Source organism: Ranitomeya imitator, chromosome 5, assembly GCF_032444005.1.
Source record: "Ranitomeya imitator isolate aRanImi1 chromosome 5, aRanImi1.pri, whole genome shotgun sequence".
Taxonomy (NCBI): Eukaryota; Metazoa; Chordata; class Amphibia; order Anura; family Dendrobatidae; genus Ranitomeya; species Ranitomeya imitator.
Genome location: NC_091286.1, coordinates 410,205,113 through 410,218,365, shown reverse-complemented (window position 1 = coordinate 410,218,365; position 13,253 = coordinate 410,205,113). Strand labels below are relative to the sequence as shown.

General features: G+C 48.1%; 1 protein-coding gene across 1 annotated transcript; it reads left to right on the top strand.

Annotated features, from left to right (window-relative positions):
- The first annotated feature begins 628 nt into the window (after nt 1–628).
- On the top strand, nt 629–12,341 carry PTMA (prothymosin alpha). The gene is made up of 5 exons (XM_069727014.1): nt 629–815; nt 7,671–7,745; nt 8,008–8,098; nt 9,666–9,739; nt 11,311–12,341. The coding sequence occupies exons 1-5, from the start codon at nt 771–773 to the stop codon at nt 11,359–11,361; spliced, it is 336 nt and encodes a 111-aa protein (XP_069583115.1). The 5' UTR covers nt 629–770; the 3' UTR covers nt 11,362–12,341.
- The last annotated feature ends 912 nt before the right edge of the window (nt 12,342–13,253 follow it).

Sequence of the window (13,253 nt, the reverse complement as noted above, 5' to 3'; positions counted from 1 at the left end):
GTGTTATGTGCGCGCACACGACGGCGACGCCTGGAGCAGCTGGTCGGCCGATATTCTCCAACTGTCATCGTGCCGATAAAAATCGTTGCGTTCTAGCCGAAGCCTAGTAATGGGTTGTGCGCGGCAGCGCCCCGCACTGGGGACATGGTGTAAATGCATTGTGTGCTCTTGCGCCTTTCATTTACCCTAGGACAATGCTCGGCAGTGTGCGCAGAGGGCAAGTAAATGCCCAGGGGGCATGTTTCACAATGTACGGGGGCTGCTCGGGTTTTTGTGTGTAGTTTTGCACACGCCACTATCCCGCGCCCCTCCTCCCTCCTCTCCAGGAGAAGGAAAAAAATCATGTTCATTTGCATTGGATTGCCAAAGCTAGAGCTGCTAATGCTCAGCCACTGCGCATGCTCCGCAGACGAGGCAAGCGGCGCAGCGGTCACTGCTGGTACTGCAGCGTAGCGAGTAAGGCAAACAAGCCCCCCTCCCCCATTGTTCGTGCGCGGACGAATCAGAAGCTGGGCATGCCTCACCCCCCTTCTCGCGGAGGACATTAACCAATAAAGTAATAAGAAGCCGGTGAGTTGCTCCTCCCACTAATCTATATTAAAGTCCCTGGCGCCGCGTGAGTCCTTCACTGGCAGTCACTATAAAAAATAAAAAAAGCCATCTTTGCATTGTTCCCGCACCAGCTCCCGCTCTCAGCCCCGGGATCTACCTGCACTCTTCTTTTTTATTTTCTCCATCTCTAGACTAGACTCTATTTTCCTCCATTCACCATGTCAGACACCGCAGTGGACGCCAGTGTAGAGAAGGCAACCAAGGTAAGCGGCGGGTCAGCTGTGTGCCCCATTGTGGCGGCACCTGCGCTCAGCACCAGTGTGGGACCGGGCTGCCCCCCGGGTACCAGATGGCTCCGAGGAGCGGCGTGTTCCCGGCCGGTGCCCACGCAACAGGGTGGGAGGACTGTCATCCCCCGCCACAGGAGCGATGCGCTGGAGAATGTCGGCTGTATGGCAGATCTGCCCCCGGGCGGTGTGTGGGGAGATCGCTCACTGGTCCCCTGTATATCAACTGTATGGGGAGATCGCTCACTGGTCCCCTGTATATCAACTGTATGGGGAGATCTCTCACTGGTCCCCTGTATATTATCTATGGGGAGATCTCTCACTGGTCCCCTGTATATTATCTATGGGGAGATCTCTCACTGGTCCCCTGTATATTATCTATGGGGAGATCTCTCACTGGTCCCCTGTATATTATCTATGGGGAGATCGCTCACTGGTCCCCTGTATATTATCTATGGGGAGATCTCTCACTGGTCCCCTGTATCTATGGGGAGATCCCCTGTAGCTATTGGGAGATCGCTCACTGGTCCCCTGTGTATCAACTGCATGGGGAGATCGCTCATTAGCCCGCTGTATATATGGCGTCATCTGTCATTACCCCTGTATATGCGCTGTAGGGGGCGATCGGTCATTAGCCCGCTGTACATATGGAGAGATCCCTCACTGGTCCCCATATCACTATGATGTGATGTCAGTAGCCCCGGTATAGATTGTCCATGCGCTATATGGGGTCATCTGTCACTGCCCCTTTATATATGGGGTCATCTGTCATTGCCCCTTTATATATGGGGTCATCTGTCATTGCCCCTTTATATATGGGGTGGTCGGTTAGTAGTCCCTTGTATAGACTGCATAGTGTGATTGGTCACTAGGTCCCTGTATGTGTGCGCTGTATGGGGTAATGTCACTGCCCCCCCATATGAGGCGATCGGTCACTAGCCTCCCGCCCCCCGTAGACTATATGCGCTGTATGAGGAGATCGGGCAAGTGCCTCCTGGAGATATGCGCGGTGTGGGCTGAGCGGTCACTACGATGTGATCGGTCACTAGTTGACTGTGGATATGTGCTGTATAGTGTGATCGGCCACCAGCTCGCCTGTATATATGCCCTGTATGGGATGATCGGTCACAGCCCCGTGTATATGGTGTGATCGGTCACCGGCCCACCTGTATATATGCCCTGTATAGGATGATCGGTCAGTAGCTGCTGTATATATGCCCTGTATGGTGTGATCGGTCACCAGCCCCGTGTATATGGTGTGATCGGTCACCAGCCCCGTGTATATGGTGTGATCGGTCACCAGCCCCGTGTATATTGTGATCGGTCACCAGCCCCGTGTTTATGGTGTGATTGGTCACCAGCCCACCTGTATATATGCCCTGTATGGGATGATCGGTCACCAGCCCCGTGTATATGGTGTGATCGGTCACCAGCCCACCTGTATATATGCCCTGTATGGGATGATCGCTCACCAGCCCCGTGTATATGGTGTGATCGGTCACCAGCCCCGTGTATATGGTGTGATCGGTCAGTAGCTGCTGTATATATGCCCTGTATAGCATGATTGGTCACCAGCCCCGTGTATATGGTGTGATCGGTCACCAGCCCACCTGTATATATGCCCTGTATGGGATGATCGCTCACCAGCCCCGTGTATATGGTGTGATTGGTCACCAGCCCCGTGTATATGGTGTGATCGGTCAGTAGCTGCCCGTACACATGCGCTGTATGGTGTGCTCGGTCTCTGCCTGTACATATGCGCGGTACTGGCCCCGGAGGCAGAGGCTGCTATCTATAGCCTTGTCTGGCCAGTGCTGGGCGATCTCGTCACTGCTGGCAGAGGCGTCTACAGCTGGCAGTGCCCTCTTCTCGCCGGGCTCCGTCCAGATTGCGGATGCCATAGCGGGTCGGTATCCCGGGTAGAGATCGCTGCGATCCGCAGCGGAAAGCCTTTGTTGCCGTGCAGGGGTTAATAGGGTCCCAGCTGCGCGGCCGAGTTCTGATGGAGGGGGAGGGCTCTGCCACTTGTTTGTGTTGTACACAGTTCACCACGTCCACCGGCTCAGTCCCGGGAGACGCTGGAGCTCCGGGACTCGGGGAGGGGGACAGCTGGTAACCGGATTAGCCGCTAAAGGCAGAGCCTTTAATGAGCGGTGGGGGAGGGCTAATTACTGGCCCCGCTCGTGGCTACCTGCGCTGTCGCTACCTACAAGGACAATGCTAGATGGGGTCGCCTTTAACCCCTCCCGTGCCGGGTGGCTAGAGGTGACCCTGCACATCAGGCAGCTGCTATCGTTTCCAGTGACACTGGCTCGTCAATTGCCATGTTACCTCGTTTATTCTATACATCATTGTTCACCCTCAGCGTGAAGCCCGTGCGTCACTCCCAGAACTTGCTTTGAACACCAGCCTACTGGGAGTTGTAGTTTCTCCGCCTTTTCTCTCCGGGCGTGTCTGCTTAAGGGAGTAAGGCGCGTCCAGCGGTAGCGCTCTACAAATCCCGTCAGCCTGTGCGAGAAATGTGGGCCGGGACTAGGAGGTTCCAGCCAATCGGCGGCTCCGGAACCCAGGAGAAGGACAGGGGCGGGGTCAGGAGCCCAGAGCCGGCCAATAGCGGCGGGGCATCAGGGCGCTAAATTTGAAATGGGGTTACAGTGTGGAGCGGGCCCTGTCATGCGCAGGTGCGTGTGTGGCCGGGAGCACTGCCAGCTGGGGAGAAGAATCACTTCTGCTATTGGGGGAGGACACATTGTGCTCAGTTTTACTTTGGGCTTTGTGTTCCTGCACATTCAACTGTGATGATCTCAGAAAAAGCCAGATCCAAACTATTGTCAGACTATCACAGTACAGTTCTGCACTAAATCTCCATCGTGTGCACATACCCCAAGAATAAGCTCTCTGACTGATCCTCTGTTAGCTCATACTGCCTGCAGCACCGTGTAGAGGCTGTAGAAGGTGAACGGCGCACATTGCTACTGATGCTAAATACAGCATTCAATTACTGTATCCCAAACCGCCCCATCATTCAGTGATCAGCTGCTGTGTGCTCATTGGCATGTGTAAGGGCAGTATAGTCTGGGGGGACTGGGCATTGCAGAATGTGATCCGCTCCCCCATGTAGGAGGTTAGATCTGCCTAATTGGATCATTAGTGATACAACAAAAAGTCACTCATGTATGGCTCAGGGTTACTACAGCAGCACTGCCTCTCAGGTTAATTTTCACAATTTGAAATCACTCACCGCTATCAATCAATGAGCTGCTTGTAATGGGCCGCTGCATGGCCTGTTCCGGCACCAATCTGTTAGGCCAGACTGGGCTGTGTGTGTGCAGGCACTAATCTGTTAGGCCAGATTGGGCTGTGTGTGTGCAGGCACTAATCTGTTAGGCCAGATTGGGCTGTGTGTGTGCAGGCACTAATCTGTTAGGCCAGATTGGGCTGTGTGTGTGCAGGCACTAATCTGTTAGACCAGATTGGGCTGTGTGTGTGCAGGCACTAATCTGTTAGACCAGATTGGGCTGTGTGTGTGCAGGCACTAATCTGTTAGGCCAGATTGGGCTGTGTGTGTGTGCAGGCACTAATCTGTTAGGCCAGATTGGGCTGTGTGTGTGTGCAGACACTAATCTGTTAGGCCAGATTGTGCTTTGTGTGCAGGCACTAATCTGTTAGACCAGATTGGGCTGTGTGTGTGTGTGCAGGCACTAATCTGTTAGGCCAGATTGGGCTGTGTGTGTGCAGGCACTAATCTGTTAGGCCAGATTGGGCTGTGTGTGTGCAGGCACTAATCTGTTAGGCCAGATTGGGCTGTGTGTGTGCAGGCACTAATCTGTTAGGCCAGATTGGGCTGTGTGTGTGCAGGCACTAATCTGTTAGGTATCAAAAAAGAGAACAAGGAGCATACCATAGGATAATTTATACACAGGTCTTTATTGATATACAAAAGTTAAAATTTCAATCAGTAGTGCGTCATATTACATAGGTTCCAACACAAAGCAGAAGAGAAAGTGCCACTCCAGTGTACCCCAATAGTACTGCAAAAACGGGAACCCCAAAGAGAGGAGAAAAAGCACACAGTGTGCTCCCCATAAACGATGTAAGAGCAGGTAAGCCCAGAGTAAAGGAATAAATACAGTATGCCTGTCACATAAGGCTACGTTCAGACTAGCGTTGCGCGCCGCTGCGTCGGCGACGCAACGCACGACGCACACAAAAACGCGGCAAAACGCACGCAAAAACGCTGCGTTTTGCGACGCGTGCGTCGTTTTTTGCCGAAAATCGGACGCAAGAAAAATGCAACTTGTTGCGTTTTCTTGGTCCGACGCTAGCGGCAAAAAAGACGCAAGTGTTGCAAAACGCAACACACAAACGCATGCGTCCCCCATGTTAAACATAGGGGCGCATGACGCGTGCGTCGCCGCTGCGTCGCCCGACGCTAAGGCGACGCACACCAGCGGAACGCTAGTGTGAACGTAGCGTCACTGAGCCCATAAGTAGAGTACACACCTATCTAGGGCATTATCTCCATAATGAAGGGTGGGCTTACCGGCAAAGGGGTGCAGAGGAGGGACACAGCCGGAGAGAGGACCCCTGACGCGCGTTTCGCGGCTCTGCAACGCCGCTTTCTCAAGGGGATATGAGTGTAGCTCAGCCACGACCTTCTGAAAACCCCAGTGAACCCGGTCACATGTGTGTAATTGTCCAATAGCGGTGGCGCAAACACACTGCGACGGCCGGGTCAGAGCGTGGAGGCAGGGCGTCAAACCAGGTGCGCGCGCGTCGGGAGGAAGTCCCGGAGCGAGCACACCGAGCAGCTGAGATGCCCGCCCACACACCCGAGCCAGCCATACACAGCGCGATGCGCACTGCCCCAATGGTAACATATTGACACAGATTTAGTGCCCACAGATAAATAAAGGAGGACATATCCCATAATGCGCGATTTTTAGCTCTGCAAGGCGGCACAGTGCACCACTAATATAAGAGATTACATGGAATCACAGAGGTCTATTAACACATATGGATATAAACATGGAGGCAGCGCATTATATATTATCCTATGGTATGCTCCTTGTTCTCTTTTTTGATATGTATTCTGTGGAGCGGATTTATTTGTCTGGGGGTGCACTATCTTAGTGCTCCTTTATCCAGACTGTCAATATGGCTTTGGGATTTTGCATATTACTAATCTATTAGGCCAGATTGGGCTGTGTGTGTAGGCACTAATCTGTTAGGCTAGATTGGGCTGTGTGTGTGTGTGTGTGTGCAGGCCCTAATCTGTTAGGCCAGATTGGGCTGTGTGTGTGTGTAGGCCCTAATCTGTTAGGCCAGATTGGGCTGTGTGTGTGTGTGCAGGCACTAATCTGTTAGGCCAGATTGGGCTGTGTGTGTGCAGACACTAATCTGTTAGGCCAGATTGGGCTGTGTGTGTGTGTGTGTGCAGGCCCTAATCTGTTAGGCCAGATTGGGCTGTGTGTGTGTGCAGACACTAATCTGTTAGGCCAGATTGGGCTGTGTGTGTGTGTGCAGGCCCTAATCTGTTAGGCCAGATTGGGCTGTGTGTGTGCAGGCACTAATCTGTTAGGCCAGATTGGGCTGTGTGTGTGCAGACACTAATCTGTTAGGCCAGATTGGGCTGTGTGTGTGTGCAGGCACTAATCTGTTAGGCCAGATTGGGCTGTGTGTGTGCAGGCCCTAATCTGTTAGGCCAGATTGGGCTGTGTGTGTGCAGGCACTAATCTGTTAGGCCAGATTGGGCTGTGTGTGTGCAGGCACTAATCTGTTAGGCCAGATTGGGCTGTGTGTGTGCAGGCACTAATCTGTTAGGCCAGATTGGGCTGTGTGTGTGTGTGCAGACACTAATCTGTTAGGCCAGATTGGGCTGTGTGTGTGTGTGCAGACACTAATCTGTTAGGCCAGATTGGGCTGTGTGTGTGTGCAGGCACTAATCTGTTAGGCCAGATTGGGCTGTGTGTGTGTGCAGGCACTAATCTGTTAGGCCAGATTGGGCTGTGTGTGTGTGTGCAGGCACTAATCTGTTAGGCCAGATTGGGCTGTGTGTGTGTGTGCAGGCACTAATCTGTTAGGCCAGATTGGGCTGTGTGTGTGTGCAGACACTAATCTGTTAGGCCAGATTGGGCTGTGTGTGTGTGCAGGCACTAATCTGTTAGGCCAGATTGGGCTGTGTGTGTGTGCAGACACTAATCTGTTAGGCCAGATTGGGCTGTGTGTGTGTGCAGACACTAATCTGTTAGGCCAGATTGGGCTGTGTGTGTGTGCAGACACTAATCTGTTAGGCCAGATTGGGCTGTGTGTGTGTGCAGACACTAATCTGTTAGGCCAGATTGGGCTGTGTGTGTGCAGGCACTAATCTGTTAGGCCAGATTGGGCTGTGTGTGTGTGCAGACACTAATCTGTTAGGCCAGATTGGGCTGTGTGTGTGTGCAGGCACTAATCTGTTAGGCCAGATTGGGCTGTGTGTGTGCAGGCACTAATGTGTTAGGCCAGATTGGGCTGTGTGTGTGTGCAGACACTAATCTGTTAGGCCAGATTGGGCTGTGTGTGTGTGCAGACACTAATCTGTTAGGCCAGATTGGGCTGTGTGTGTGTGCAGGCACTAATCTGTTAGGCCAGATTGGGCTGTGTGGTGGCAAATATCTTGCGTCTCCCATTTAAGAATATTGCCGCCCCGCTAATTATCACCAAGCAATGCTGGGTTGTGTGGTGCTAACATTGAAGCCAGAAATGCGCCATAATGACAGCTGAACAAGTGTTTGTCATCTTCCACCTGGGAGTTGGTAGAAGTTGAGTTCTCACAGACTTCTCTCTGTACAGGACTTGAAGGCAAAAGATAGGGAAGTTGTTGAAGAAACAGAAAATGGAAAGGAGAAGCCAGCGAATGGAAATGCAGTAAGTGCTCACTGTACTTCAACGCTGTAGTGTTTGCACAGGCCTCTAGAGGGCGCTGCAGTGTAATCCGTGCTGCCATTACCTACCAGCCGTTTCCCTGATTGACCTTTTTTCGTTCACTTTACATCACAAATGACTTTTCATATTATTATTTTTTTTTTTTTTTTAAATCTGGCGAGCACTAAAAACCACCTGCTGTGATATAATGGGTTATATGGGGCAGAACTAAACACTGTGTAAAGACTGTAACACTTAACTTTAGGAGAATGAAGAGAACGGCGATGATGGGGGAGACAATGATGGGGATGAAGAGGAAGAGGTTGACGAAGAAGACGAGGAGGATGAAGTAGAAGGTGCGGTTTCATTGAAACTTTTTTTTTTTTTTTTTTTTAGGAACAAAGCGAAGTGCCGTGAGATGGAATAGTTCTCTACACCCCAGCACTAACAAACCCTGATACAACTGATTGGGGAACTGCTAGGGAAGGGAATTTCTTTGGCATGTATGGCACTGATTCCTTTAAAGTGAACCTGTCAGCAGGATTGTGCTCAGTAAACTGCAGACACTGTCAGGTTGGCACAGTTCTACTGATTAAAGTACCTTGGGTGATGAAATCCATCTAGTGGTTGTTTAATCTGTATATGTAGTTTTCAGATAATGAGATTCTCGTGCTCTGGGGCGTTCTGTGGTGGTCTTTATGTGGTGCTCTGCTTACATATTAATGTGTTGCATATGACCGGTCACTGATCACATTCAGTGATCTGCCCCCTATTTTACATACTGCATATACTAATTGTGGTGTTAGAACAAAAACATTTACATTAAGCAAAATGGTGGCGGTGCTTATGCCATAGCATGTATCGCATTATGCATATAGTATGGTAGGGTAAAAAAGAAGAATAAATCATAAAAATGACGCCGCAGTGCATGCTTAGTAGCATCTATCGCGTTCTGATAGATATTACTGTGCAAGGGCTGGTGTAATTCTGCTGCAGCCACACTTTTTTTTTTTTTCTCCAGCAAAATGGCGGCGCATGCGCAGTAGCATCTATCGGAATGTGATAGATGCTACTACGTATGCGCTGCCGACGCCATATTGATGAAGAAAATGTTTTTCTTTATCATATGTGCATAATGTGATACATACTATTGTGCAAGCGCCGCCACCATTTTGCTTAGTGTAAATGCTTTTTTATCAAAATGGTATATGCAGTATGTAAAACAGGGGCAGGTCAGTAAGGGTTCAGTGTCCTATCATAAGCCCATACAGGTGAATATGTAAGCAAAGCACCACATAAAGCCCCTTACCACCCCACAGCCCCGCCCCGGAGCACGGGCATATCATTAACTGAAAACTGCAAATAAAGATTAAACAACCACAACACGGATTTCATCACCAGGTATCATTGTAATCAGTATAATGTCGCCAACCTGACCCTTTCGGTAGGTTACTGTGCACAATCCTGCTGACACTTTGCTTTAAAGTACTTTCTTGAAAAGATGGGCATAGTATTTTGACATGTGTTTTTTTTTTTTTGTTTTTTTTTTTACCTTCTATATTCCCCCCCCCCCCCCCCCCCTCCCCTCCCCTCCCCTCCCCTGCAAAAATCTTTCCAGAAAAGTCTTTTCTGTAGGGATGGCTACTTCCATTATAATTCATCTCCATCAACTAGCTAGTTTTATATTACCAGTTGTTTTAACTTGGCATCCAGAATGCAGTCAAGTGTCCCAGGTTCCACATGCCATGTGAATAGGGCAGTACATTGGCAGGGGCGCTGGGTCAGGGCGGACAGTGGAATGTAGTAATGGGTAACTTTATGCATTTCACCTAAAAGAAGTTCTGTTGGGGGGGGGTTAGGATTCAGTAATTTGGCTTAGCGTTGTGCCAGAATTAACTTTATTAAAATGATTTCTTTTCCTAGGAGATGATGATGAGGGTGATGAAGATGATGAAGCAGATGGAGCCACTGGTAAAAGAGCAGCAGAAGATGACGATGTAAGTGGGGGAAAAACAAACAAAAACCCCCCAGAACCTAGCCACAGGATGGTATTACAGAGCACAGATGAATTGGCTATCATCATACAATTTGCCTCTTAGTAGCTGCTACAGGTGGCTTTCAATAGAAAAGCCATCAATGTCAGTGTGCCCTTAAAGGGAACCTGTAAACAACAACCAAAAACAATGTCTGTGTAACCCTTTAAAAGATAAGCAAGTTGATCTCTTTAAGATCCCAAAGTGATGCTCCTTCATCCGAAATCACATTTTTAAGTTTTTTTTTTTTTATAAATGTGCATGGTAGCATGAGGATGCACTTACATCTCGTCAACCTCCTGCTGTTTTCCCTGCCTAGCGCCACTCTAATGCTTGACTGGTCTCTGGCTCCAGTATGTGGCAGGGAGTACAGCATGGGGTTAAGAAGCTCGAAGTGCATTGCCATGCCTCATGCACTTGCAGACACATAGATGGAAACCTTCAAGACATTGCAGGTTCATAGCTTCAGGGTCATAAAGGGATTAATTTGCTTTTCTCTTAAAGGGCCAAGCAGCCATATACAGTTTTACAGCTTCCCAGTACATGGACAAGTCCTTTTTTTTTTTCTTTAAGGTATAGAGGTTAAAACGCCAAAATATAGTATTCTAGAATTGCATCAATGTGTTAACATTTCCAGCAATGTTGGTTCCAATTCAATAAGCAGTAGTGATCCGAGGGGCACATTTTTTTTTTTTTTTTCCCCCTCAGGTGTTTTCATGGAAATATTTAAAACTATAGCCTCTTCGAAACTTAAAATTACGTCTGAAGGGAATAGCTCTACAGCTGTGGATGAGTTAAATGGTCAGACTTGGGCATACCATGCACCAGTAAAAAACTGTTGCCCTATTGGTTTCTTTTTGGATATTTCCGAATTTATATCCCTTTTGGTAAAGAATAATATTGATATACTGCTCTTCTAAAAAGTACTCTTTAAAATTGTTTTAATATAGACATTTCAATTAGTGTATTTAGTCTTTAAAGGACACGCAACGCATAAATATTCTAGACGTTGCTTCCTACCCTACTAGTGATGGTAAAGGGGTACATGGGGTATAAGGCCGGGGTCACACTTGCGAGTGCAGTGCGAGAAACTAGCGCGAGTCTTTCGCATCAATACCCGACACTCGGCACCGGAGCGTGCGCCAGCATGTATTTCAATGCAGCTGAGCGCTCTGGTCCGAACCGCTGGCAGCAGTGCCGGGTATTGATGCGAGAGATTCGCGCTTGTTTCTCGCACTGCACTCGCAAGTGTGACCCCAGGCTAAGCGGTATCATCGTTCTTCCAAGATCATTGATTTACATGAAGACTGTTCAGGGTAATTAAACCCAGAATATATCTGCTCCATGGGGATATGTGGGCTCTGACATGGGACAACCTTTGATCATTTGTCGGGACATTCTAGCAAAAAAAGATGGTCTAAACCATATGGTGGAAAATAAATAGGACTAGACCATAAAGGTGTGTGAGTGGGATTTTCAATGTATGTCGACTATGATAAAATGGATATAATTATAATTTTTTATTTTTTTCCAAGGACGAAGATGACGTTGAAACAAAGAAGCAGAAAAAAGATGAAGATGACTAGAGAGGGGCTATTCCCTGTCTCAAAATAAATTCTATATATAATCCTTCTCCACCGCCTCCCCACCCTTACCACGCTCAGAATATGGTCACTGATAGTGATGCCTCCGTCCCACCCTACTTTCTCGCAGGCTCTTATGGCCCTTCTCTCCGTCCGTGCACATTACTGCGTCTGAGGCGCAAGTCAATGTGCCCTTGGTGCATTCTTTTTAAAACAGCCCTGGCCCTCTTTTAGTTTAGTGGGTCAACCCTTTCACTGCCAGTTTGGGGTGCATTCACTTGCTGTCCTTCCCAGTCCTGAGAGGAAAATTTTAAAAGGGGGGGTGAGGATCACAGCAGAAAAAAAAAATTGCTTTTCCTTTTTAAAATTCTGATATGGGAAACTAAAAAGCACCCTTGGATTGGGTTCCTATGTTTGTATTTTTTATTTACATTTTATATTTTTGTACATATTGGTATACAGCTGTCCTTTTTCTGTACCGGGAATCCGGCTGACAGGGTGTTGGGCTTTTAAATTACAAATGTAACTTTATTTTAATTTTTAAATTGCACCTATAGTTTTCTGCCATTTGAACCCCCCGATGCATTTTTGTTTTCTGGGTGGGGTGGCGGGTAGGGTGGAGTAAGACCAGGGCTGTTTCTTCTCCAAGGGGAGCATATGGAGAAATCTTTACAAAAAAAATAAAAAAAAAAAGTTGTTACAAAAAAAACCTAAATAAATAAGACAAAATTCCCATATAAGAAAAAATATTCTGATCATTCCAGTAACTTTTTACTTTTTTTTTTTTTTTTTTTGAGCATATTTTTAGCTGTACTTTTAGATGGGTTTGGATGAGTTAAATGGCCAAAGATATAATTTTTTTTTTTTTTTTGTTCTGTCTGAAGTTGCTGTTTACTTTGTCATTTCTTGGCCTGGCTGGATGTGTGCGGCAGTATTGTCAATAAAACTGCAATTTTAATTTGCAGGCTTTCTTTTTGTTTTAACAGTGTGGTGTTTGAGTCTCGTGTTTTTATTCATTAAGACTTCAATTCATCAAAAATGATGGCACTCAAAAGTAACCTTACATTGGGCTATTCCCTGTACTAGGTAGCTTCCAAACTTTCTTACTAGACCAGATTAAATATAATTTAAATGGCTAGTTATAGGCTAGTAACTGTATTTTCCAGCGTATAAGACGACCCCCAACTTCTCCAGTTAAAATATAAAATCTTCTCAAAAGTCGGGGTTGTCTTATAGGGCGGGTGCGGAGCAATCTGCGGTCACCTCATATGGTGGGGTAGCAGTCTTGATGACTAGGTGAGGGGGCTCCTCACTGGGAAGGTATAAGTGAAGCAAACTGCAGGAGTTCGGGACGCCTGGGCTATGGAAAAAAGAGCGGCGCTGTGCCCAGAAAAACACACCTCTTTCACCTGTCTGGCCCGCCCTTGTATCTCATTACCTCCCTCTCTGCCTCTCAGATCTCGCTCCCGAGGACTGCAGTGAAGCGGTGCATGCGCGCATGGGCGAGATCTGAGAGGCACAGAAGGAGGTAATACGATACAAGGGTGGGCCAGACGGGTGAAAGAGGTGTGTTTTTCTGGGCACAGCGCCGCTCTTCCTTTTTTTTTTTTTTTTTTTTTTTTCCCCCCATACCCCGGGCGTCCTAAACTCCTGCAGTTTGCTTCACTTACACGTTCCCAGTGAGTAGCCCCCTCACCTAGTCATCAGGACTGCTACCCCCACCATATGAGGTGACCGCAGATTGCTCCACACCTGCCCTATAAGACGACTCCTGACTTTTGAGAAGATTTTCAGGGGTTAAAAAGTCGTCTTATACGGCGGAAAATACGGTACCTAGTTTTGAACACACTCATAGGTCACAATCCGGTAGTCATATGAATCTGAGAGAGATCGGA

Bases quoted from the DNA above. Each gene is read 5' to 3' on its own strand.
- PTMA (XM_069727014.1), top strand. From the start codon at position 771: ATGTCAGACACCGCAGTGGACGCCAGTGTAGAGAAGGCAACCAAG. The intron at 816-7,670 runs GTAAGCGGCGGG...CTCTCTGTACAG, and splicing joins GTGTAGAGAAGGCAACCAAG to GACTTGAAGGCAAAAGATAG. The intron at 8,099-9,665 runs GTGCGGTTTCAT...TTCTTTTCCTAG, and splicing joins CGAGGAGGATGAAGTAGAAG to GAGATGATGATGAGGGTGAT.